The sequence below is a fragment of the Tricharina praecox genome, assembly GCF_024521635.1.
Source record: "Tricharina praecox strain CBS 144465 chromosome Unknown BZA05scaffold_8, whole genome shotgun sequence".
Classification (NCBI taxonomy): domain Eukaryota; kingdom Fungi; phylum Ascomycota; class Pezizomycetes; order Pezizales; family Pyronemataceae; genus Tricharina; species Tricharina praecox.
This window is the reverse complement of record NW_026250410.1, coordinates 582,244-608,085: the sequence shown is the minus strand read 5'-3', so window position 1 is coordinate 608,085 and position 25,842 is coordinate 582,244. Positions and strand designations below refer to the sequence as shown.

The window sequence follows — 25,842 nt, the reverse complement described above, 5'->3', positions numbered from 1 at the left end:
AACAACACCCTTCGCTCATGGTAGAACCGATAAACGCAGCTGGTCTCAACCGAGTCACAGCACATTCACAACTTCTAGCTGTCCGTCTCACCCAGGTCTGCACCTCTGGGTGGAAAAACGGCCTCGCCAAGGCGTCGTTTCAGCTGGGTTCCACAGTATGTACTCTACGTACCTCACAGGCCTTGGAACGTGAATGGCGTGTTGGAGGGTTTAGAGTACACAGTTACACTGCCGGTAAGTTACTCCGAGGTGCTTGTCAACTGCGGCTGACCCGCTCAGAACAGTTGGATGCTCGTTGGCACATGACAGACAGACCCAGGCCGCAGCCGCAGCCCCATTCATATCACACCGCCATTCCCCCTCACATATCACGGAGACGAGACATCACGATTCACGGCATGGAAACGGTTCTGAACCTTACTTAGGTGCCTATTCCCAGAATACCTGAAGCATTCTATGTACATACCGTTTCTAGATACATACCGCTCTCTCAATCTTTCTTTTACCAGTGGTTTCCTCGTGTAAAAAAAAAGTCCGAAAGTTTCTCCACATTCCACGGCTCCGCAGAACACACTTATTCTGATATGTACGCACTTTGGTTAGACCCGGAGCCGGAGTTTTCCCCGCCGTCTGTTTGTCTGCATGGAAAACGTGTGGGGTAGGGAACATGTGTACCGTAGGTATCTAAGCGGTACATAGGTGCATGTGGTCCCATATACCCCACGCATGGTACAGCTTCGGACTCTGCAGTGGACGCTGGATTACTTTATCAAGGCATCGGCTCGCATGTGCCAGTGCCGAGGTCTGGTCAGCAGACATGGCGGATACTCTAGTGCATCTCGGTCTCCGCGTTTCCTGTGAAGATTTTTGAGTGAAAGCACTTCAATGAATTATGAGCACAAGATCACCAATGAACGAGAACGATTATCGTAGATGGAATGAGACCATTTCCATATAATCGAAAGAAAAAATATATAACCCAGCGAGACAATGCTAAAAAAACAGGTATTGCACAGTGATCATCAAGTAAAGAGAAAATAAAAGTAAAAGTAAAAGCAAACACCATGGCCTAAAGCCCCAATTTTACAACTTCGCCAGCAGCGTTTGGCTCTTCTTCAGCTGCGCAACCGCCTCCTCAACCATCTGGTCGACAATGACCTTAGCGGGCAACTTATCGTTGACCACTGCAGCGACCTTGCCCATCAGGAACGGACGGGCGTTGTCCATGGTCTCATCGTCGAGGTTGTCGGCCTCATCCAGCTTCTCAATGTCGTACTCGACGGGAATGACACCCTTATTGGTGAGCTCCTTGATCTCGTCGCGACGGTTGACCTCCCAGTTCTCAATGTAGTCGTTCTTCCGTACTCGCAGGGGGCGACCAGTGAAGATGATGGTGCGGATGGTGTCGTCGAAGCCAGCGGTGCGGACCGCCTCCTGGTGCGCCTTGGGCGCTCCAGCCTCCTCAGCAAGGATGAACCTGGTGCCGACCCAGACGGCCTCAGCGCCCATCATGAGCGAGGCAGCAAGCGACTTTCCGTTGTAGATACCGCCGGCAGCAACAACCATGACGGGCTTTCCGGTGAGTGGCGAGGTAGCCTTCTTCGCGAGGTCGACGACGGTGGGGATGAGGATGGACGTGGGGACGTCTCCAGTGTGGCCACCACCCTCTCCTCCCTGCGCGCAGATGATGTCGACTCCGGCCTCGATGCACTTGGCGACGTGCTTGGGGTGGCCGATCATGTTCATGTATGCGATTCCGGCCTTGTGGAGACGGTCGACGACGGGCTTGGGAGGGATACCGACGGCCGAGACGAAGAGAACCGCGCCGGACTCAATGATGATGTCGACGAGAGCTCCGAGCTTGCCCTTGGTGTAGTCGTAGTTTGTGGCGCGGGCGCCGGCTCCGACCTTGGGCAGGAGGAGGTCAACGCCGAAGGGCGCCTTCTTGTCGTTCAGGTAGGACTTGAGCTCAGCGATCTGGAGAAGGACATTCGTTAGATTCCGAGTGCGGCTGAGGGGCTGAGGGAGGGAGGGAAGAGGGGACGCGAACCTGATCCTTCAGCATCTCAGGGGTGTACCCGACACCTCCAATGACACCGATACCACCGGCATTTGTGACCGCGGCGGCGAGTTTGGGACCAGCGGCAACATTCATACCAGCCAGCGCGATGGGGTGCTGGATCTTGAACAGCTTGGTGAATTCGGTGGTGATTGCTATTTCGCGTCATCAGTAACTGCACCCACAACCGACACGCAGCAGACGGGACTGTGGCACTCACTTCCAGACATGATGGGCGTTCGGTGATGATTATAGACTTGGGAATAATCGGTAGAGGAAGAGAGGCAGTATTGGTGGAGGTGTTAGGACCGTCTTCAAATGTGTGGGGAAGAGAGAGATCTTTAAACGAAGAGGAAATGGCTTCCCAGATGTGGAGCGGTAATGCGCGCTCGCCAGGTGCCGGGGGAAGCTGTTAGCCGAGGCATCTGGGCTGCAGCAACGTAATGGCTGATCTTCGCTAAAGCTCGTGTCTGGGGATTTCGGTGGTGGTCGGCAATGTCGAGGCCGTAACTCCATGACGGATGTCCGCAGTTCTAGAATTTTTAAGCCAGATCTACTCCATCATAGCCGAATTTGTATAGAGAAATCTATCAATATACTGGCCAAGTGCGGTAACAAAGTATGTAGGGAAAATATATGAAGTGAAGATGCTCGTGAAATCAACAACAAAAACGCCCGTTCATCCATCTTAACCATCCGTTCCAACCAGTTCCAGCAGCACATGTCTCAAGTCCGCGCATGGAGCCCTCGTCGTACAGCCCCGCATTCCATCTCTACTCTACAAGCATATCGGGCATATGCAGCCCTCGCAGCAAAACCAAAGTATTGCCGTTGATCGTAGTGTCTCCAATCTTCTCGCCGAAGGTCAATACCCTCCCACCCTCGACGTGGTATATGCGCAACCGCTTCTCTTCGCTATCGCCTTGGTTGTTCAGGTTGGTAACCTGCAGGCTCTTTGCCGCGACATCAAGGACCCTCCCTACGCTCCAATCCTGTCAAGCATCGTCAGCACCCATATCCCATCCCACACGACGTAACTAGTTCGAACACACACCTTCGAGTACCAAAACGTGCCCTTCGGAATCTTCGCCGACGTAGTCCTCGCCTCCGCCTCCACGAAAAGGTAGACCCTTTTCTCCTGGGGAACTTTCTCATCCCCCTTTGCCTCCTTCTTCATCTTCAAGACAGCGGCAACGCTCGTATTCGCCGGTTTCTTCCTAAGGCCCGCAAAAATTCCGCTTCCCGTCGTAGTCGTCTCCGCACCCTTCTGGGAGCCCCACGCCCTAAACTTCGACAGCGCCTCCTTCGCCTTCTCCTGGGCGACCGACGCGGCGGGTGCCGGCAGCGGCTTGCAGTCGTGTGAATCCTGGAGTCGGTGTGCTAAACAGTATTGTTTCCGGCAGATGACGCAGTTTACGCCGGGCTGCGTGGGTGTGTTGACGGTGGTCTTGCATTTTTCTGCGGCGCAAGGCGCAGCGAGGAGGCCTCGAGTCTTCGGGGCGGCGGGGATGGATTGCGCGGGCTTCAGACGCAGCGAGGAGAGCCAGGACCCGGCTTTCTTGCAGGAATGCGCGGTTTCGGTGCGGTGGTCGAGGCAGAACGTCCTATAGTAGTTCGCGATAGCTTCGTGTTAGAGTGTCGATGATTCACGCGCTTGGTGGGGCGCCGCGAAAGGAGGCGGATGATACCGTACCCTTTGCAGGATTCACAAACGAACGGTAGGAAGTCGAGCTGTTTGCAGGTGTCGATGTCGCAGTGCGAGCCGATCGAAGCTATGTCCGCGTTCTTGAGGATTTCCTCGCGATCCCGACTGGTCGCCATCGCGATGGAATTTGAATTCCTAGATAGGTATCACCACTGCGGGTGAAAAAGTCGGTGAAAGGAAGGTGCGCGAGCGAGCGGGCGAGCGAGTGTAGATAATGTATGTAGCTAACAGAGGAACGACCGTGGGCTCGTGGGGGATAGTTATGGCGGCCGGACCAGCCTTACCACGAGGCTGAGCTTCTGGGTAAGACGCGTTGATCGTCTCGGCATTTTCCATAAGCGTCTAGAAGGGTCCCGACATTAAAAATCATATGTAATTGTTTATTTGCTCATATGCCCGAGACTCATCCGCCACTGGTATCTCCTTTGGTTACCCGCCATCTCGTGCGCAACGTGATCATTTCTAAATTGGTATGTAATATTTTTCGGGCAGCTGACACTTGACAGTAGACAGTCCTCATTCGGTAATGCACGCATCATAATCTGTGATCGCGCAGGTACCAGCCACATAGAAGAATGTGTGGCGTCGTACGGAGGCTTGCACGTGAGGAGGCCTTGCGGTAGAATAGACTTCAAAAAGACACCTATCGGTACGTACAGTGTCAAAGAATTCTCCGTTTTCCTGGACGTAGCCCGCTATACAATCTAGATATCATAAATATAATACCACGTCCGTTGTTGGGCGGTGCGGAAGTTTGATCGTACGGACGGAAGAGAGGCGGAGAATCAGTGATTAAATCGACCGTCTAGGTACATACTTCTTAGTTGAGAAACAAAAGAGCGGACAACATGGGAGGTTTTTATACAACAAGCAAGAGATACAGAGTTATATAGAACGACACCTGTGTTCCAATCTCCGAGCTTTCTCTTCCCTCATTGTGTATGACCGTTGCGCATGCCATTGCGAATGTCCATTGCGTGTCATATTTTTCCCACACTACGCGTCCTGGCTTTTGAGTTTGCCAGGCTGTGGTGACGCACTTTTCTTCAACATCAGCCGGCGGAACAACTACAGGGCCGCCAGGGCGAGACAATATCAATCGACAAACAGTCGACGGCAATAATCCGACTCAGAGATCCTCAACTGAGTGCTCTGGTCAAACAGTTAATCGGGGACTGTTTGAAAACCGACAGCAATGCATGTAACGTTGGTCTTTAGGCTGCAGTCGTCGGCCGTGGACATTCGGTCTACCAGTGTGAGCCTTGAGTTTCCGCGGGGATTTCTAATGCCGAGTATATGTACTGACTGTTTGAGTCAACCTAAGAAGCTTACCGGAGGGAGACCGAGTGGAGCAGGTGGCGTTGCGGCAACGCACGAGTTTACCGAGTCCTCAGTCGGAGTCGGAGTCAGTCCTGGACTCCTGGGCCGAATACCTACTTGGTAGATACTATTTCTGGCCGGATTCTCAACACCGGAAGTGTAAGGATCCAATATCAACATTTATTTCAATATAAACCAGGTGGTGATATGGATCTTGCCGTTTCAGAAAATCTGTGAGAACATACCCACGCCTATCTGAAGTTTGTGCTCGGTACCTAATCTATAGTACCTTTGGCGTTGGAACAGCTCTTCTCGGAGTTGGGTCGGTATGTTTTTCGGTCTCTCTTGTGCATGTAGTTTCTACTGGCGCTACTAGGCTTTATTCAAAGTGCACCACCATGATGTAGCCCGGGAGGAAGCGAGGAAGTCCTACATATGTGAAGGAAACTGTCAGACTAAATACCTAAAGTATGAAAGTAATCGACATGATGGAAATCCTCTCGTTATCTCGTCCTAGCCAACAATGAGCTCCTCTCATTCCTTTCATTCCTTTCATTCCTCTCATTCCCCTCATTCCCTAGCGCCGCAAATAGCCTATCGAGCGCCATACGGAACTTCCTTACCATAACTTCCATCACCACACACAGAACCAACAGCCAGCTCTGCAGCGTACCCGGAACTAAATACATTATCCAACTACTCCACCTGGTACCCACCCTCGCAACCAGGGTGACCGCCCACCCACACTCAGGGGGGACTGAATACACATCATCGGAATACTGAAACCCTCGGGACAAGCCGACGTGACCGTGGTATACAGCTGCCAGATATATTGGATCGACACCAGGATGATGCCTTGCACACCCAAAACATCGGCTCACCACACGAGCGTATCCGCTGGCTGCGGGGGAAGTGTCGGGTCTGTCGTCATCGTCGTGGTGGCCGACGAGTGTCGGACCGAAAGCCGCCATGTCGTCACCGCCATCACGACAAAGTGCAGAGCCGACAAGACGGCGATACCTTTTGCCTTCCAGCCCGTTGGTGCGCTCTCCCGCTGGTTGTGCACAGCCTGAAACAACATGAGACTGCCGAGCACACACACACATCCTCATTAGGCGGCTGGAAAGACGGGGGGACTCGGTAGACATACAAAACAACGGAACAGACCCACTGCTGCGCAACCTGCGCAACACCCATCGACGCCGCAATGCAGTTGAACCCGCCGATGCCTTTGCCACAGCACCCGAGGACTCCCCATTATGTTACCCCCAGCAATACGAACAGCGAACTGATGCCCTCCGTCGTCTCGCGCTCGAGGATCCAGACGTGCTGTAGGACGAAGGATGCCTATATGCTCCCGCGCGATTAGCTGAGGGAAATCATTCACTACTAGTTATAGCCGACGTATACGTAGGACATATGACATACGAGGATTTCATAGAATATGACGAACGAGAAGGCTAGACCCGGCCCTGATGGTGAGAGTAGACTAGAGCATTCAAGTGGTACTTCGGTGGATGTGGTGAGCAACATTGTAGGCGTGCGTATGTTGGATTTGGGATGCGGAGCTCAGCGACTGACTGGTTGCTACCGTACATCCAGCCGCATTCATGCAGTGAGGTGTAGGAGGCTGACGTCAACTATCATAGAAGGTCACTCGATATGTCTCAGTTTATACTGCTGGAATGTGTGTACAAGTATTGTATGACCTCTGCCACCCCCATCGCTTGCCTATCTGAAGCGCGGGATCTCGGAAGCCAAATGAAAGGAAACCAAGGCATGGGCTGATAGCAGAGTCACTCACAAGAAGTATCGGTACGGCTGGAAATCCGGCCAGAGACCTGACCCAAATCCAGCGATGGCCCCCAAGCGCCTGGCCTCGATATTCTTCCAACTCAAGACAGGACACTGCCTAACAGGCCAGTATGTACCTCCAGTGGACGAAAAGCCGACCAGACGCCCGCTGCGGATGGTGTCGCTACAAGACCCAGACCCGGGAGCACCTCTTCAAAAATTGCCCTGAATGGGAAATTCAGCAAAAGACACTATGGGCAGAAGTCCGGAAGCAGACAGGGAGGGGCAAAGACCGCTTCAAAATCCGGGACCTCTTTGCAGATGAGCGATGCAGTAAGGCCATCCTAGAGTTCCTCTCTTCCACTGATGTGGGCAGATGGATGCCAGAGGCTACGGAGGAAGATGCAGCAAGTGAGGTATCCGAGTAGGAGCTCAGGAGCGGGAGAAAAGGGAGGCGGACCTGAGGCAAGAGGAGGAGGAGGAGGGTGCTGAGATTGAGGAACCGGGATCACTCCCGCTGTTTCCATCTACACCTTCCTGCATGTCATCTTCTGATGAAGAGGCAGGAGGCGGCGACGAGAACTAGTGACTTGTAGTGAGGCAGGGACGAGTCGAGGGAGTGGAAGTTGTCTTTTCATAGTGTCATTTCTTTGGTGCGCTCATACATCGTTGGGACAGGCCACGGCGGGGGCAGGGAAAGTCACATCGGGCGCCTGATGAAAGTTGGGTTGGACAGTGGCGGGGAAACGGGGAGCAATCAATGAATGAACAAAAAAACTCCAAGTATTGTATTGTTAAGAGTCTGAAAGCCTCGAGAGAAGACATAAAAGAGCGGTGGTAGGCGGCCAGTGCTTCCCGACGTCATGACCGCATAAACGACTAAGCAACGAGTGAGATATTACAACATCTACAGGCGGCGATGAGGGTAAACACTGTATAGATCTGCGGGAGAAGACGAAGCCAGTGAGGCGTCAGAGTGAGATTTGAGGGTGCAGGAACTTACATATCAACGATAGCAGTTCATCCTTCCAGCCCTGCCCTGCATAAGTCCCCCCCAAAAAGACGAGATTGATGAGTTGCTGTTACGACTCACGCCGAGCATAGTAATCCGCCGTTCGAAAAGGAAGACGGACATTTATGGTATCTTTCAATCATCTTAAGCATCCAGTAGTTTGGGAAGAAGGGTGACTGATGATTTCATGGTACGCTGTGACGCAAACAGCCTTTTTGTTTTGTTTAATCATCATTGCATTCGACCTTGGTAGATCATGGCAGATTACATATCCGTTTCCACCCATCTATCACCAACCGCTCGCCGCGAGCTCAATACAGGTTTCCTATTGCTCTTCGCCCAGCCCTACCCCCGAGACAAAACCTGCGCCCCACCCTCTGCGCCCCACCCCCTGCGCTCCACCCTCCCCGATCAACCCGCCCGCCCCCCCGGGTTGATGGTGATGGCCCAGACGACTGCATCCGCGTCCGTCTTGTCATCTTTCTCCTCGGGTCCTTTTCGCGTATTCAATGTTGAAGCTGCGAGCGAACTCGCTCCCATCTTGATACTGACAGAATTCGCATTGTCCTTCCACCATCTCGCGCACGTAACCGCCAGCCTATTGAAACTGCGAGCGAACTTGCTCCCATCTTCATACTGACAGAATTCATATTGTCCTTCCACCATCTCGCGTACGTAATCGCCAGCCTGTTGCACGAAAGGCGTGACATCGATCTCCGGAGAAAACTAAATGTCGGGAGTGAGCAGGGCCAACAGGCCGGGGGGCTGCGAGTAGTTAGTTAGCTAGTATACCGGGCCAGACATAGTGATCGTAGTGATTACCTACAGTATTGTGGGTTGCTGGTCCATATCCCCCCGGCTTTCGCCTCGTAATGCCGTCAAGCGGCCTTCATTCAGTAGTCGAAGAGCTCGTACTCGAAGAGTAAGTAGAGACGAGGGAGCAAGTTGCGTTGATTCTCGTGCCGAACCGATTCATCTGATTGAACTGCCCATTCGATTGAACCGCCAGTCGATTCACCTTGTTGACTGGAGGTCGAGTAGGTACTGGGTAGGCTGAGGATGGGGTGGTGATGGGAGATGAAAAGGATGAAAGGAAGATCAACCACCTTGTAGAGGTGGCTGAAGATGATACGAGAAGTAAGAGTGAGGAAGTGATGGTGAGATGAGGAAAGGAAGCGGAAGTGATGAGGTGGAGTCAGAAATAAGGACGAAGAAGTAATATGTAGGAGATGGTCGATCGAGGCATGAGAAGGACGAGGAAGTGGCGTGTAGAAATTTGTCTTCAACACGAGAGAGCGATGGGTAGATGAGGAAGTAGTCGATCGAGGAAAGAGAATGGCGCGGAAATGGTGTATAGAAGTTGGTTTTCAACACGAGAGAGCAATGAGTAGATGAGGAAGTAGTCGATCGAGGTAGGAGAAGGACGAGTAAGTGGGCGTGTAAAAGTTAGTTTTCAGAATGATTGAGCGATGAGTAGATGAGAAGGAGAGAAAGGATGATGAAGTGATGCTCCGAGGAGATAGAGAAGAAGAAGGATGATGATGAAGTGATGTGAAGAAGAGAAGAAGAGAAGAAGATGATGGCGAGTTCTCGCTGGTTTTATAGGTGGGCCATGGCATGATCCCCGCCAAAAGACGGCTCAGCACGCCTCGGCGCGCATATGCGCCGAGACTGTCCAAAAATGGTGATATGCGTGAGGGAAAAGACGGAGGAGACGTTACATGAGGTTTTGGGCATGTCTGAGTGGTGGAAATGGAGTTTCGTGAATAGGAACGAGTGGTTGTCTATATGTCACTCGATTCGAGTGACGGCGTGAAGACGCCGGAGCTAGGGCCCAGCTACCTGCAGGCTGCTACGCCATAGGTCGTACATACCAGAGTTCAGCTCACCCAGTCTGAAACATCGATCTAGCTCCGTTCTGTTGAATAGTAACGAACGAGTATTGTATTGGGAGAGTCTGAAGCCTCGAGAGAAGAGAGAAAGGTCAGGTAGTATGCCAGTGCCTATCGGCGTCATGACCGAGTAAGCGACTAAGAAACGACCGACTAAGGAACGACCGACTAAGGAACGAACGACTCGATACCTATTACAACAAGATCCGTTCAGTTGAAACGGGTGATATCTTGTGAGTATTATCGGCGCAATCGACTGACCTAGGGACTTATACATTGGGTTTCTGTTCGATCAGTTATATAGGGCGGGGGCAGCGTGGACTTCTTCTTCCACCACAATCATCAAGTATGTTCACCGAGTTCATTGCACCGTCTATACATAGAACAGGCACAACTCCCTGGGGCCCCCTGCCCTCTCGCCCCTTTCGCCCCTCTCGCCCCCCCTCGCCCCTCTCGCCCCTCTCGCTCCTCGTCAACTCCCCCTCCTCCCAGAGAGAGAGAGAGCATGTACTCGTCTCTCCTCGCCGCGTCCATCCCACAGGTGACAGGCCCATGGGAGCCTTTGGGAGGAGGGCCTCATCCGCCGCCTCTACCCTGCCTTCCGCCTTCCGCCTGCGGCCTGCCTCCTCACTGCACGCAAGAAAGTATCCTTCTCCGCCCAACTGGGAGGCCCCGTCGAGCGGTGATCCCATCGAGCGTTGATCCAGAACGCCCACCTGTGTTTAAAAGAGAGCTGCATGTATCTAGACCCTCTGCCATGATCTACCTACTAAGGTCATAAGATCGAATGCATTGATGAAAGAAAACAAAACGCACTGAACCCGGGGCCCTCGGCCAATACGGTACTTTGAGCTTCGTCACAATTCAGGTATTCATTGCCACTTTCTCGCTCACTCACTCACGTACCCGCTCCCAGTACGCACTGCTCACGCCTCACGCTTCACAGATCCGCACTCGCCCCCCCTCCCCCTTGCCACCCGCCTGCATGCGAAATAAATTGAAGATCTCTCTCCCTCTCTCTTTTATGGTAGTTACCCACCCCCCACCACCGACGGCAACTACGCCGCGCGGTCGTACCACGCTGCCGTCCCACGCACGGTCCCACCTCCCCACCGGCGTTGCCACGCTGCGTCGGCATCCGCAGGCCGCCCTGTCACTTGTGTAACCCTCACAACCCTCACACAGCACAGCACGGCACGGAGCCTCGGGGCCTCGGCGTCATATGCATTCCGGGCCCGGATCTTGAATTGTGCTGCACATAATGTATACATATAGGTAGTAGCGCTGTGCGTTCCGCCACTTGATGACGACGACGACGGCTGCACAGAGTCACGATGGGCGGTGGTCACGATGGTAGTGGAGGATACGAGGTAGACGAGTAGTGGAAATTGTTGAGGTGACAGATCTGACGGTTGAGCTCTCGTAGGCTTGGGATTGGGTGGGAAGCTCTCGACGCTCGTGGGGGGGGGGGGCGATGACTCCGTTCAATAGATTCCGCTGCAGTGCAGTTGGTGTGCTCGACGACAGCGTGCGTGGATCGATGAGGTCGTAGGCTTGGGTGGTGATACCTCTAGGGATGCGGGTGGTGAGATCTCGGCAGGCCAGTCTCCACGGTCGACTGTATCAAGAATCCAGAAGGCAACAGTTCAAAACACACAGAACACACAGAACACACAGAACACACAGTAAGATGTAGGTAGGTAAAGTAAAGTATCACGACACATCCGACACCGCAAGCAAGCAGCCCGCGGAGTTCACAAAGAGGTTCACAAGTTGAAATAATCAGAATCAGAATCAGAATGAGCATCAGCATCAAGTCCCCAAACATACAAACAACGGGACAAACATTGTTCCAAGGTAATAAACAGCACACATCACCCACAACACACAGCACACATCACACATCACATCACACACCACACATCACCCACCACATCCACACAAAAATAAGCGGTACTTGATACCCCCTCGCGCACTCGCGTCCCATCATAAAAAACCATTGGCTGAATACAAAAACCATAACAATCCAAATCTCCAAAATGAATAGGCAAAAAGAATAAACGTGGAGTGGATCCAAGACCAGAAGCAGCAGTAGCAGTAGAAAGGAATAAGCAAACCAAAGACGTAGCGCGTTGCTGAATTCGCACGCAATGACGACAAAACGACGACCCAAGCGTACAGAATAAAAAAAAAACGAATCAAAAAGAAAAGCAACCATTAACAGTCCATCCAAAATCATCAAGCTACCCCCTCTCACCCACCGGCATCAATCAACCAGATCATTGCGAGCTGTTGGCGTACGCACGCTTAATCTCCTCCTCGTGGGCCTTGACGATGCCCTTTCGGTTCAGCTTTTGTGCCGATGTGACGAGGCCGTTCTGTGGCGTCCACTCCTCGTCCGTCATCACGACTCCGTGAAGCATCTCCATCCCGCTGAGCCCCCCCTTCCGGCCTTGTGTCAGGAGATGGTTCAACACGATGGATGTCAGCTTCTGGTTGTGAACGAGCTCCTCGAGGTGGTCGCCCGCAATGCCGTTCTCCTTGGCAAGGGCCTTGAGAACCGGTTCGTTGGGGAAGACGACGGCGACGGGCTTGGCCTGCTGTTGGTCGGCGTAGACGAGCAGGTTCTGCACGACCGGAGTCGAACGGTAGACGGCCTCAAGCTGAGTTATGTCAGAAAGTGAATCATACGAGCCTAAATATCGACGGAACTAACCTTCTCCAGAGCAATGTACTCTCCGTTCAAAGTCTTGACCAAGTTCTTCTTGCGGTCAATCAGCTTGAGATGTCCGTTGGCATCCCACTCGCCGATATCGCCAGTCTTGAACCAGCCATCCTCGAATGCTGCCTTGGTCTCCTCCTCGTTGTCGTAGTAGCTGGGGGCCACCGAGTCACCGCGGATCCACACTTCTCCCTGTTCGGGGGTATTATCGGTGAGATATCCGGCTTCGGCAAAGTCGACCAGCTTGACTTCGACGCTAGAAGTAAGATTTCCGAGCGAGGTGTTATCCCACTCGGTGGGGTCCATGAGACAGCACATACTAGGAAATCGTCAGTTCGAGTGCAGGTTTGTGTAAGAGGAAAAGAAACTCACGCGGCTGTCTCGGTCAGACCGTAACCCATGATCATAGGGCAGATGGCCATCGAGATGAAATGGTGCGTCTCCTTCGCAACCGGTCCACCTCCGTTCATGCAGATCCTCATCCTCCCACCTGTCGCCTCCTTGACCTTCTTGAAGACCACGTTATCGATCACACCGACACCGGGGAGTCCCAGCTGCAGCAACGCGCCCTTGAGTGACATTGCACCCCAGAACATCTTCTGCTTGAAGCCGGGAAGCTTCGAAACTTGGTCCATGATACCCTTCTTGACGGTTTCCCAAACGGCTGGAACCGCCACGAGGACTGTTGGTCGCAACTCCCGAATGTCGCCCTTGCAGTTCTTCATGGCTTTGTCGGACAGAGTACGAGGGCTGCCGTAGCCCATCGCTGCACCCCACACGATGATGGCATTTTCAAAGACGAGTTCCAAGATGTGTGCCAGGGGGAGGAAGTTGAGGACGAAGTCGCCTGGAGTGATGTGAGGACCCACGATTGTGGTAACACCAGCAACTACGGAAGCGCGTTAGCAACTTGGGAAGAAGCGCATGCGAGAGGTAAGAGATCCTACCCGCGGCAATTACGTTTCTGTGCAAAAGAGGGACACCCTTCGGGGTACCGGTGGATCCGGAAGTGTACATGATGCAGCACAGATCTTCGCGATCGGGCAGAACCGGATCCACGGGGTTGGCCTTTCCCATTTCCATCAATTCATTGTAGGTGAGAATCGTCAAGTCCGGGTGCGCGGACTTCAACGTATCAAGATCTTCCTGCTTGGGCGGCGACTCGGTTGTGTAGATGACGTATTTGATGTTGGTACCAGCTTTCAAGGGGTTGATCAGGTTCTTGAGGAGATGAGGGTTCAGGAAGATGGCCTTGGCGCCGGTCTGGACGAGCGAGTGCTGCAATCCCTCCTGGCCAAGGGTATCGTAGGCGGTGACAATCGGCATGGACTGCGACGCGCATCCATGCGACATGGTGAGCCATTCCTGACTGGATACGTCATTGCGATCAGCTCCACCGTCTTTTCTTCGCCCGTAGCCCGCCCTTCGAATCACAAACGCGCATCGAAGAAGATCACATACCTTGTAGCAGCGAAGATGTGCACCCTATCGGCCGCGACCAATCCTAGGGCCCTCAAGCCGGCTCCGCATGTGTCCACCGCCACCTTGTACTGGACGAACGACTTCCAAGTGTAGCCGCTCATCTCGTAGAAGGTCCAGTTCTTGGAGACCTCGCGCTCCTCGCCGTCCACCATCTTCTTCACCTTCTTCTCCTCGGTGTGGGTCTTGATGAGCTGTCTGCTGCCCATGCACTCCGAGTCGCCGTACTTCTTCGCGCCGCGAACGACGATGTCGTAGAGCGTCTTGACCTCGGGATCGGGGGTGGTGGTCAGGGCATCGATGGAAAGAGGGTGACGGCGCGGGATTCCCTCACCAGGCTTCTTCTCGACGCCTGGCACCTGGAGGGAGTACGGTGGCTTCTTCGTCGCGATGGGGTAGAGGATCTGTTTCTTCGGATTCGACATGGCTGATGAGGAAGCTGCTGTGAATGACGTTCGCTAGGGTCGACCGGTAGGAATGGTGCAGCAACAGTGTGCCGTGAATTTATAATTTGGGGGGTTCGGTGGTGCGGGAAGGGATTGAATGGGGGATCCGTCTTTATAGGAAAGGTTCCGTGGTGAGGAGGAGGAGGAGGAGCAGAAGCAAGGGAAGGAAGGTGGATTGAGAGCGAAGGGACGGTGGCCGGAGGAGACCTATATGGGGGGGAGGTAGTGATGTGCGACACCAACCAGCCAGCCAATCCCGGGAACCTTGGCAACAGCATCAGAGACCGCCCTAAGTTGCGGCAGAAGATCGGTATTGGCTAGAGTTAGACAGAAATCCCAACAACTTCCCCAATCAGAGTGGCGAGGGCACGGGTGACTCGCAAATGGCAAGCTGTCTGCATTGCTCACTCCATTGCAGGAAACTCCGTCCGCGACGGTTCGAGATGTCAGCATCTGCCTCATTCCAACGGATATCAAGTATGCATGCTCGCCCCTTCTCCTTTCTCCGCGCGGCCGGAGTCGATACAAGTAGGTACATTCCCACGAACGGACAGACAGACGACGCCGGAGGGTCGGGGGCACGAGCAGACAGCCACGCTGGCCACTGGGAGTACTTGGTTGCTGCCCCACATGGAGTTCTCATAACACACGGTACTCGCTCCGAGGCTCACACTCCGCCCGGTGTCGGCGTTGTTATCCTCCGGTGGCCAGCCATCAAATCAACGATCGGACCAATGCTATGGAAGGCATCGCCATCGTACTCTACTCTGCTCCAGACTCCAGAGGTTGATTCCGAGTTATCAGAGGAGCACAGAAGCCCAAGCGTCTCACGGATGGGTGGGTTCTTGGCGAATGAAGCGAGCGAATGACACCTCCCGGACTGCCACTGGGCTGGCTGAGCACATCGCAGACCACCACGCAGAAGCGTCGAAAATACGGAGCGGTGCATGCAGATGTGATGCCTCTCTCCAGATGCTACCTAGTGCTCGCAGCTCGCTCAGCATCCCCTAGAGGAGGGGAGCTGGGTGCGGCAACCTCCGTTCGTGGGGAACAAAAGCCAACATCACAACAACTACGACGGCGCTGTGGACGCGTGAGCTGTGCCGCCCAGCCCAGCCCGCTTGGAAGTGTGTGCCCACCGTCACCACCACCACCAAGCCCCGCAAAACACCAGAATCCTCTAGACACAGCCGCACTGCTAGCAGAGGTTGACGTCTGGCTTGCCACTACTACTCTCATGTGGTACCTAATAGACGATAAACATCCCCCCCTCTCTCTCTCATTCCTGGATGTTGAGACGGAAAGAGGTTCACGGGATCAAAGTTCACCACTTGGCACTCGGCAGCCTTGGCCTTTTCGCGTCGAGGTTGACTGAATTTCCGAAACATCCGCAATTCCCTCAACGCCGACATCAATTTCGGGCGCGGCACACCCCTCGGCACAATTCCGAGCACCTCCGACTCCCGAGCGCGACCACCCAAAAGACAAGCGAACTTGCTGGCGAAAATACTGGACGACAGCCATGTCCGCAGAAACGGCGGTATCGACATTCCTCCATCTCCTCGGCCCTCCTGTTGAGGATGCATACGAAGGTTCGTGACACGCATCGCATAAATGCTATTTCCACTTTTTTTTTTCTCGTGCGCCCGATCCATTCTGGCCCGCCCCCACAACGGAGTGGTCCCCATTTCTTGGCCTTGTCCTCCAAGCCTCGCTTCCTTCCTTCTCCACAAAGCACCATCCATCCCCGTGCCCTCACTCGCTCGTTCGCTCGCGCTCTCGCTCCCGACTTCCGATCCCTCCAAGATTCGGGCGGGGGGGGAGTCAGCTACCTATTCCAGCCCATCGCCTCGGTGTCACCGGCGCACGAGATGGATGGCGTCGTGCCCTGGAAGCCGATGCGACATTGTCTCCTGATGGCCGATGGCAGGAGGAGCACGCACTCTACTTTACACTCACCGGTGCCGTCGTCGCTAATGGGTGATTGCTGCAGGCATCCAAGGATGACTTGCAGCTCCGGGCGATCGCAGCGGCACCGTAACGCCGCTCCGCTGTTTCCATGCCGTACCCTACATACCGCAAACACAAAACAAATGCCGGCCCCGATATTGCGCCGTTTCCCCTGTCAATCCCTTTACCCACAATGCCCTACATTACCCTTCACGCCGCAATGCCTCTCCCCCCGCCTACGCCGCCCGCTGACCCGCCACAGAAACCATGGACCTAGCCGCGCTCGCGCCGTCCGCGCGGCCGCTGGGGATGCACTCTGCCAACGCGGTGGGGATAACCCTCTCAATCCCGCCGTTCACGCTATCACTCACCCAATCCCCCTCTCTCCTACGCTCCAACGCCACACAAGGCACAACCGGCGCAGTGCTCTGGTCCATAACCCCGCACCTCGCGCGGTACCTACTCTCGCCGGGCAGCCCGTTCACCCTACTCCTCACGCCCAGCAGCACAGTCCTCGAGCTCGGCTGCGGCGTCGCCGCCGTGCTCGCCGCGACGGTCGGCACCCGCGTAGCAGCGTACTACCAGAGCGACCTGCCCAGCATGACAAAGCTCGCCGCGCAAAATCTTGCCGCAAACCTTCCCCCTCCCCCGAGACGAAAGCAGCAGGGCTATCGCCCGCCGAACGTGGTCACTATCGATGTGGATTGGGAGAACACGGAGCTGCCCTCACATCCTGCACTCCGCAAGATGGGTGGGCCGCTGGATCTGGTGATCGCGAGCGACTGCGTGTATAACGAGGGCCTCGTCCCCGCGTTTGTCGATACGCTTGTGGCGGCGTGTCGGCTGCATCGTGGCGAGGGCGAGGACGACGGCGAGGGGGAGGGGGAGGGGGAGGGGAACAGAGGGAGGACGCTGGTACTGGTCGCCCAGGAGACGAGGAGTCCGGATGTTATGGAGTGCTTTTTGATAGAGTTCATGCGCAGGTTTGTGGTCTATAGGGTCCCCGATGATAGGTTGAGTGAGGAGCTAGGGGGCGAGAGGGGGTATGTGCTGCATGTGGGCGTGCTGAGGAGGGGATGAGGGGGGTGGTGAGGGGGAGGATTAGAATGTGTTCCAATACAATGACGTACAGGAGTGATGTGCTTTTTCTATTGGAAGCGCCGACTTGGGCCTTGATGCCGGTTCCAATACATAGATCTTAGGATATCGCTATAGTAAGCCTTTAGAATCCAGAATCTGGATGAATAACTCATTATCCACCAAAACCGGCGGGAAGAATTGGAATCTCGAGTGATATACCATGACATAGCAGTAGCAAATCGGTTCGCCGATTTGTACGATACCTTCCTTCTTGCTCTTCCGCGATTTCTAAGTACTTCCTTCATCTCGCCTTTGGTGAGTTTGTCACCACTATGTAGTCAATGAGTTGGGTATGACTGGGTTTGTGATGTGTTGTATTGTGGTAAGGACTCTACTACATAGAACCCCGTCGTGTTTCCTAGTCCTGCTCACTCGATATCTGTGCATCGGCGTCGCTCACTTCCGCCCGTCTTAGTTGCCCATTCAAGTCTCAACCATTCGCTGAAAATAAAGTAAACATGAATGTACAACTTAAGGTACGATGCGCAGCGTAGCATCATAATTTATAGCATCGTGGGGTTTGGTAGATGCAATGGCACAACGGAGTTGCAGACGGCTCCGCTGCCAACACCCACCCCTCCAGCCCACCGATGGGGGAGAGAGGAGTCCACACACTTCCTCTCGCCGACAGCTCCTCCATCAATTCCTCCTCTCGCCAACAGCTTCTCTTCCACTCCGCCAAACAGGGGGCTGTCACTGGTCAGAGTCCAGACAACAAAGGCCATAAATGCTCGTGGGTTATCCGCGGCGAAGCCAGTACTAATGCTGCTCACAGCGGAGACAGTGTGTTATGTATCTGGGGCTCGGCCAGGCCAGCGCGGTATTCAGAGCAACGGCTCACGACTCACGAGCCCCATGGATGGATGGTGTGGGAACTTGGAAGGGCATCGGTGGTTGGCAGCCTGCGGGTGCTTGGATTGGAATGAAAGCATGACAACCATCCGGAATTCCCAAATACATACGTGAGGACTTTTACCACTGAAGAAATCTTGAAGGGCTCTTGGAGATATCCGGTAGAACTATGTATAGTACAGCAGCGTAAAACTTTACGTAGTGTAGGCACTGCCTGACAACTACTTTTCAATTCCGCAAGGACTCGACAGCTCTACTGTACCTATTCAGCTCAATCCGTATCGTTTCCTCTACAGTATTTGTTCCGTAGGCCTATGGCACTTCCTACACTACACGAATGTCGTAACTGCTTGCTTGCGTACACCACGTCTCATCATACTCACAGTAAGTATTTGTGAAACTAGAGGGTTTCTATCGTACTGTATGCATACCGGATTCAGTGACCGGAGCATTCTGCTCAGCACGGCATTTCTTCCGTAGGAATCTTGTCGTCATAGGTTTACCACAGTCTAGGAATTACTTGAGCACCTAGCATGACAAAGCTTTCTCTGCACTATGTACGTTATTGTGCGAATAAGGTAGTTCTCTGGTAGTTTTCTGGTATTCTGTACAGTGCGTAATATATTGCACGAGCGGTAGATAGTACTACTGGAGACCTTCCGCATCAATCGCACACCACTTTTTGCTACCGTATGTACTCTGTAGGTACGTGCATATATAAGCAGAGTGTTGTTTCTCCACCAGTTCCTCTCCATATCCAGGGCTAGGGTTCCCCGCCGGCCCAGAGAAACGGTCTGTCCTGTCTTGCAGGGTGCTGGCTGCAGCCAGGGTTCCTGGCAAACGGTCCAGGTGATTGGGCCCACCCTCCGAAACGGACAGGGGTTGGGTTGGTCTCCGTGGTGGTGGAGGCTCGCACGCACGCACGCCCAGGTACCGTGCTCTCGTTACCGTGTACGTCTATTTACCTGCTACCTGCTACCTCCAACGCAGCAACGGCAGAGCAACTACCTACGCATTGCACCACCACCACCACCACCACCACCACCACCACCACCACCACCGCAGCGATGAAGCCATCACCAGCCGTCTCGCTGCTTCTCACGAACCTCCGCCTGCTCGACTACGACTTCGCCGCCTTCCCCATCACCGCCGACGTCTTCACGTCCCTCACCAACAAAGGCAAGGCGTTCGAGCACATAATCTACCACCTATTCAGCATCTTCGATCCAGAGGAGTGTGCACTGGTATTCCCCCTCCCCCCCCCGTCCCCTTCCCCTCGCCCCCTTCCCCCCGCTCCCTCGCTCACCCTCTTATGCCTATAGAAACTGCACACCTGCTGGCCAATCTACGAGCCAGCGCAATCGCGCGAGCTGCGGAACGTAGTGTTCAAATGGCTCGACGACATCAAGAAGAGCGGACGCCTGGGCGGCGTGCTGATCCGCCGGACGACGCTTGACGACTGCTGCGGTCCGCGGTACGAAGAGCTGCTGCTCGCGCTGTCGACTATGGTGCTGAGGGATCGCATTGAGGGCGGTGGGTGGAAGGGGTATACGCCTAGTACTGGTATGTCCTCGAGGAAGGGGGGGAGGGGGATTGGGGACTTAGGCAGGGGATCTTGGGGGTGTGCTGATGGATCGAGGAAGCGTATCACCAGGCGACCAGTAATGCGCCGAATCCTGCGTACCTCACACCGCTGACCATTGCGCACCGGGTCGTGCTGGAGTCGATACTCGAGGCCCGCCGGAGTGCGAAGGCGCAGTGGGAGTCGTTCGCGCGGCTGCTGGAGGAGAAGGAGGCCATGCTCGCGGCCATGGCGGGGATGGTTCCCTCGGAGGAAGAGGAGGCGGCGGCGGCGGCGGCGGCGGAGAAACGGGCGAAACCCTCGCGACCACGGGGCTACGAAGAGAATATCCGGCGGAAGTGGGAAAACAATTGGCTGGGTGACCCGCGGTGGCTGGATATAATCTTGAATGGAGACCCGGAGTCGACGCGTGACCGGTTCCTGGAACTGCCGTTTGAGCAGGCGTGGGAGAATCGGCAGTATTTTGAGGGCAGTACGATGGCCGCTACGCCGGCGGTTAGTCTGAAGGGGCTCGAAAATCAGGTTGCCGAGCAGAGACGGAGGGTTGCGGAGATTCGGAAACTTAGAGAGCTCAGTTTGACTGGTGCTTCCTCTCCGGTCAAGTCGGGGGCGGCGAGTCCGATTAAGATGGCACCCGAGGAGCAGAAGGAGAAGAAGAAGGGCCTGGGGGTGGAGTTCAATAGGCATCAGGATCTGCATATGAAGAATATGGTTGGACAGCAGATCAGGGGCAGGGTCCATCAGAGTGAATGTGGGTTGAGCTGTGCGCGCAGGGTTGGTTCTTCGCTGATGGGGATTTAGATGCGGATCTGCTCAGTTCCTTGCGAGAGGAGATGATGTTGACCGGTGCCCCGACCCAGCGGGCACACGAAAAACCAGAGGTCCCAGTATATTATTCGTATGACGGACCGGAACAGGCAGAACAGTCGCAATCGCAATCGCCAGCTACACCAGCGGAAATGGATGACGGCCCTGAAGTCTACCATCTGCGTATCAATCTGCAGGAAGGAGGTGGCAGCAGCGATCCAGAAAGCTGCGACGGCGGAATACAGGATGACATGCCATCACCAGTCGACACCCAAGCTAATCAGGATGATGATGCAATGGATCTGGACGACGAGATGGACGTCGATCAAGAGGAGGGGTACGGCCAACAGCAAGAGAGCTCATACTACCAGCCGAGCAAGAGCCCATCGCTCATGCCTGGAACCGGAGAGACCTCAGCCATTGGTAGCGGAATGGCATCCTGCCTGAACAGCAGCGACGAGGATGAGCCAGAGTTGATGCCTCCACAAATACCCGAGATCCGCCGTCAGGAGAGCACTCCGACGCAGCCCATTAACTCGCGAGCCCGCAACGAGCTGTCCTTCGGTATGGACGACGAGCTTTTCGCAGAGCAGGTTCGTACCCAAATTCATCGGAATTCATCTACACAGCGAGCTTACACGTGCATTACAGATCGTCTCCTCCATCGCCGCAGCATCCTTTTCTCCGGAGAAGCCATCGCCCATGAAAGGTCGCGGCGTGGCCATCACTCGCCAAAAGGGCGGTATGATGCCCTGGGAGCGTGCCGCCACGTCTTCACCCCCAGCGCCTCTCGGCCCCAACTTCGAAGACGACTTTGGCGACGACACCACCATGACGCTACCACCGGACGAGGATGAGCCCGAGGTCCAGGAATCCCCAACTCGGACTCGGAACAACAACTTGATCGCCGCTCCCGGACAACCACCCGTCGTGTCCGCCACGCCAACAGAGGACCTCATCGCCGGCGGCGACTACAACTCCGTCTTCAAGTCGCGGCCCAAGATCGCGTTGAGTCCCACGTTCACGCCCAGCCCTCCACGCAACGGAGGCCCGGTCAAGGGGCTCAATATCAGCATGACCGGAGGGGATGACGATAGCGACGACGAGGATGAAGATGAGGTTATGGAATACATTTCGAGCCCGTTGACGAGTAAGATCAGGAGGTAATTGGGGTCTGGGTCGGGGGGGTCGGGGGTCGGAGGGGGATTGTTTTTCGTTATTCCGTCCAATGGATCTTTAGAGCGCGGGCGTTTTGTAGGTTTAGTTCTGTTTTCGGATTGTATGCAAACGACGACCCTTTTGCTACGTTTAACTTTTCATGTCGGTGGATCATGTCGATGGACCATGGCTGGCGCGGTAGATGTACTACCTATGTGTATACTACGTTCACCCACACACACGCATACCGCACTGTATTGATTTCGACAGCCGCGCTTTCGTGCTTTCTTGCCGCGCTTGATTTCCGGAGTCGCCCCCAGGACTCAAGTTTGCCAGGAAGTTTCCAGGAAGTCAAGTCGGGCGAAACGACGGATGGGTCATGGAAGATGAAAGATGAAACGGGCGCGGACGGGTGGATACATTTTTGCGTAATTTTTTAATTTTTTAATTGCGCACTCGCGTATGCATGCAGCTTTCGAAGTACCGGAATGTATTATACTATGATACTATGGTGTGTATATTGTGTATGGTATGTATGGTATATTGTAATTTGTTTCTCGCAGCCTACGCCGTAATCGACGCCGCAATCGACGCCGCAACCTACGCCGCAAAACGTACGATACCAACATATGTACTTTTACTTGCGCACGATGATCGATCTTGATGCGGGGAGGGGGAACGAAGATCTACATGGAGATTCATATGAAGATCTACCTATACAAACATCCAGGTACCAGTACCTATACGGCGTCGGCACTGGGCACTGGGTACTGGGTAGAGTACCTACACGGTGTGAATAGAGTGCCGGCCAGGGCCCAGGAGATACTATGTACCGTACCGGCGGGAGCACGGCGGAGGAAATGATCGCGATTTCTAGGTATTCCCATGGATGATGGTAGTTCGAAGTGAGGTTACAAGTATATACCGGTATACCATATCGGTATATATACACCCGTGCCGCGACGGTACCTATGATACCTCTAGCTGCCGTGGTGAGGCGGGCGTGGGTGGATGGGCGTGGTAAGGTGGCTGGGTGGCTGGGTGGCTGGGTGGCTGGGTGGGTACTCGGGCACTCGGCCGTGAGTCCATGCTCTACGGTATGGTCTAACTGTCATTCATGGCATGAAGTCTATGCCATGAAGTCGTCGACAACGCATCACAGCCAGCCAGCACGTATGTACAGCACAGCCAGCACACTGCGAGTCTACAAGGCTATGTACGAGTCGCAGAGGCCCCTGTGGCCCGAACTGCTGCTGCTGCATTGTTTTTTTTTTGAGCTTCGCCGCGCGCCTACATATTAGTACTGCAGCGCATCGCGGCGGGCGCATCATGTCTCCTGCAGGAGATCCACTGTGCAGTGTGGGTGTGGGCGAGTATCTACTCTACTCTACTTTATACATACTAGTAGTAGGTGGTATATACAAAGTCTATTCTCTCCACAAAATAACCATCTATCAAAGCGTAAGGGTATCTACAGCCCACAGGTCAACGATCAATCATCGACCTCGGGCTCCTCGCACGTAGTGCATCCACAGTCGAAGCCGTACTCTTCCGACAGCGCCGCTCGCCGATTGACGGTGCCCATCCGCCAGTCGGGCCGGTAGCAGTGCGTTAGTTCCTCCCCCACCTGTTCCAAGCACGGGGCGGTTATCAGTTCCTATGTCCTGCTGTCCACCACTTGCTGTATGCTCCAGTATGGGACGGTGGTAGAATAGCAGAGACTGCCTGCGTAGTCCTCAACGCACCGGAGCCTTCGTCGAGGGGGGGGAAACGTACCGCGATATCCCTATCCGTCCAGAACTGAATCTGCCCTCTCTCCGCCTCCCCTTCCCCCTCCCCGCCGTCCTCCCCCTTGCCTTCGCCCTCCCCATCCGCAACCCAAACCCACCTACAATTCTCGCCACCAACACAAGCATGATTCAGTCTCGCGGCGAGTGCAAAGACGCCATTAACGGTGCCCTCACTATCCAAGCAGAAATTATTCGCCTTCCAGACGGCGAGGGCGGTGGACTCGTCAGTGGGCACCGGTATCAGCGGCAGATTCGAGCACAGTGCCAGCAGCGCGGCGCGCGGCGCCGGCGGGAGCAGCGAGAACCCCGCCAGTACCCGCGTTGATTGCGGGAGCGCGTGCGAGGACGAGGAGGTTAACAGGAGTAACGGTGATTCTGAGAAGAGGTGTGTTCCGGTTGGGATGAACGAGGTGGCGAGAAGTGCCAGCCCTTTGCCGGGGAGCGCGGTCACGGTGAACGGGTGGAGAGGTGCCAGGGGGGGGAGGGAGGGAGTATGCGCTCCTGTGGAGGTGGTGGAGGGGGCGCAGGTGTCGAGTTCCATTGATTTGCGTTTGCGGGGCCGTGGTTGGTGCTGCGATTTTGATTTTGATTTTGCGACGGCGGAGGAGGGAGGGAAGACATCGTTGTCGTTTTATCTGCGGTGGAGTAGCGGTGAAGGATGATATCGGAGGGGGAATGCGGGTGAACATGGGGAAGTTGATAGTGCTGATGGCAAAAGGCGCTGCTGTTGATGGCAAAAGGCGCTGCTATGATGGCTAGTACAAAGGGCTCGAGTAATATCGTCCAGTCAAAGGAGCACGATTGGCGATTGTGTCGTGGTCTGGGCCGTGCTATGGCGGTCGGTACTCTATGTGCATTGTGCTATGATAGCGCCCGAGTAACTGTTGTTATCATACATACCGCATGCCATAATAAAGCAGGTGTTGCGTCCGGCCTGCGTGTGGAATAACGATGTTCCGCGCCGGTTGCGGCCAAGCTGAAGCAATGCCTAACAATGCGGCTGTTTGCAGGAAGTCTCTTGTCTCTTGTCTCTTGCAGTGGCGAGCGCAGCAAGCGCTCTGGGAGCCGAGAGCCAGGAGGTGGAATGTGCATTGTGCACCCCTCAGCCTCCGATACTTGGTTATCGCATAATCAGTGGCGTTATCGTGACATCGGGCAGAGAGCTTCAGCACATCGCAGCTAACCAGCCAGCCAACCAGCCAATCAGCGCTTTCCGCGCGCAGACTCCAGAGGCGGAGCGGCGCGGCGCGACTGGGTTTAATCCGAAACGCGGTCTGTTGCGGGGCCGCCCTGGCCTGTCCTGTCCTGCCCTGGCCTGGCCTGCACTGGCGTGCCCTGGCTGACGGCAAGAACTCTGCAGCCGCCAGCCGGTCAGCTACTAGGACGTAGTGGACACGGGCTGAAGAGGAACTTGGAATGGAAGGGGAGTGGTGTCTGCAGAGGAGAGTCCGGAGAGTCCGCGTCCGGGGAAATCTTCCGAGCCCGACCGACGGCGATCACGACGTCAGCCTTCCTTTAGCTGGTCCGTCCAAAAGAGTTGAAACGAAACGTAGGGCACTCTTAGAAATTCAGGGTTCTCCCTCGCCCATCCCGCCTCCCCCCCGCGCCGAAGAAGTCGGGATCAACACGACAGTCCGTCGGTCGGAGTATCGATATGCAGGTCATCCCCGCGATCTGCAGATGCAGTCTAAAGGGAAGGGAAGGGAAGGGAAGGGAAGGGAAGGGAAGGGGGCTTCAAGGAAGGGGATGGGGATGGGGAAGGGAAGGGAAGGGAGGGAGGAGGAATGGGAGGTGAAGAACCGGCGTCACGAGGGTGTGGCTTCGTTCTTGCTGAGTGGCCCAGCGACACGGCTGCGTCCCCCTGAGGGTGTTTCACGCTGGAACGGGGTAACCAAGCACTTTGCGTGGGTATGTACAGGGGGAAGGGGTGATGCGATACCTACTCTACATACATGGCATTGATATGTACCCGGCATAGATACTTAAGCACCCGCGACGTCCTGCGTTCTGCGGAGCGGCCCAGAACTGGAGGAGCCGTAGCGATAAAAATACTCGAGCAGCGCCCGACTTTCGTTTCATCACCATCACCACCATCTTCTACTTCTTCGGCGCAGGCGTCATTCATCCGTTCGTT

General features: G+C 54.8%; 8 protein-coding genes across 8 annotated transcripts; 3 read left to right on the top strand and 5 right to left on the bottom strand.

The window, feature by feature from the left end:
- Positions 1–895: 895 nt before the first annotated feature.
- Positions 896–2,495, bottom strand: BZA05DRAFT_393741 (2-nitropropane dioxygenase). The gene is made up of 3 exons (XM_051483259.1): positions 2,280–2,495; positions 2,051–2,214; positions 896–1,977 (listed from the first exon to the last, which is right to left on the bottom strand). The coding sequence occupies exons 1-3, from the start codon at positions 2,287–2,289 to the stop codon at positions 1,084–1,086; spliced, it is 1,068 nt and encodes a 355-aa protein (XP_051340786.1). The 5' UTR covers positions 2,290–2,495; the 3' UTR covers positions 896–1,083.
- Positions 2,496–2,604: 109 nt separating this feature from the next.
- On the bottom strand, positions 2,605–4,143 carry BZA05DRAFT_393740 (uncharacterized protein). Its single transcript, XM_051483258.1, has 3 exons — positions 3,753–4,143; positions 3,114–3,663; positions 2,605–3,051 (listed from the first exon to the last, which is right to left on the bottom strand). The coding sequence occupies exons 1-3, from the start codon at positions 3,878–3,880 to the stop codon at positions 2,833–2,835; spliced, it is 897 nt and encodes a 298-aa protein (XP_051340785.1). The 5' UTR covers positions 3,881–4,143; the 3' UTR covers positions 2,605–2,832.
- Positions 4,144–5,480: 1,337 nt separating this feature from the next.
- Positions 5,481–6,559, bottom strand: BZA05DRAFT_261895 (uncharacterized protein). The gene is made up of 3 exons (XM_051480138.1): positions 6,513–6,559; positions 6,231–6,431; positions 5,481–6,169 (listed from the first exon to the last, which is right to left on the bottom strand). The coding sequence occupies exons 2-3, from the start codon at positions 6,279–6,281 to the stop codon at positions 5,588–5,590; spliced, it is 633 nt and encodes a 210-aa protein (XP_051340784.1). The 5' UTR covers positions 6,282–6,431; positions 6,513–6,559; the 3' UTR covers positions 5,481–5,587.
- Positions 6,560–11,835: 5,276 nt separating this feature from the next.
- Positions 11,836–14,672, bottom strand: BZA05DRAFT_261816 (uncharacterized protein). Its single transcript, XM_051480137.1, has 5 exons — positions 13,966–14,672; positions 13,452–13,873; positions 12,877–13,393; positions 12,499–12,823; positions 11,836–12,445 (listed from the first exon to the last, which is right to left on the bottom strand). The coding sequence occupies exons 1-5, from the start codon at positions 14,406–14,408 to the stop codon at positions 12,062–12,064; spliced, it is 2,091 nt and encodes a 696-aa protein (XP_051340783.1). The 5' UTR covers positions 14,409–14,672; the 3' UTR covers positions 11,836–12,061.
- Positions 14,673–16,646: 1,974 nt separating this feature from the next.
- BZA05DRAFT_417615 (uncharacterized protein) lies at positions 16,647–17,673 on the top strand (the record flags this gene model as incomplete). The annotated part of the gene is made up of 2 exons (XM_051485469.1): positions 16,647–17,422; positions 17,613–17,673. 2 exons carry the CDS (start codon positions 16,647–16,649, stop codon positions 17,671–17,673), a joined length of 837 nt encoding a protein of 278 aa, XP_051340782.1.
- A 1,716-nt stretch (positions 17,674–19,389) lies between these two features.
- On the top strand, positions 19,390–21,927 carry BZA05DRAFT_472900 (HAUS augmin-like complex subunit 6 N-terminus-domain-containing protein; the record flags this gene model as incomplete). The annotated part of the gene is made up of 5 exons (XM_051488034.1): positions 19,390–19,615; positions 19,694–19,934; positions 20,015–20,704; positions 20,755–21,353; positions 21,412–21,927. Exons 1-5 carry the CDS (start codon positions 19,439–19,441, stop codon positions 21,925–21,927), a joined length of 2,223 nt encoding a protein of 740 aa, XP_051340781.1. The 5' UTR covers positions 19,390–19,438.
- Positions 21,928–23,410: 1,483 nt separating this feature from the next.
- On the bottom strand, positions 23,411–24,409 carry BZA05DRAFT_467826 (uncharacterized protein; the record flags this gene model as incomplete). The annotated part of the gene is made up of 2 exons (XM_051487828.1): positions 23,695–24,409; positions 23,411–23,545 (listed from the first exon to the last, which is right to left on the bottom strand). Exons 1-2 carry the CDS (start codon positions 24,247–24,249, stop codon positions 23,411–23,413), a joined length of 690 nt encoding a protein of 229 aa, XP_051340780.1. The 5' UTR covers positions 24,250–24,409.
- Positions 24,410–24,962: 553 nt separating this feature from the next.
- Positions 24,963–25,822, top strand: BZA05DRAFT_261787 (uncharacterized protein). Its single transcript, XM_051480136.1, has one exon. It carries the CDS (start codon positions 25,125–25,127, stop codon positions 25,668–25,670), a length of 546 nt encoding a protein of 181 aa, XP_051340779.1. The 5' UTR covers positions 24,963–25,124; the 3' UTR covers positions 25,671–25,822.
- Positions 25,823–25,842: the final 20 nt, after the last annotated feature.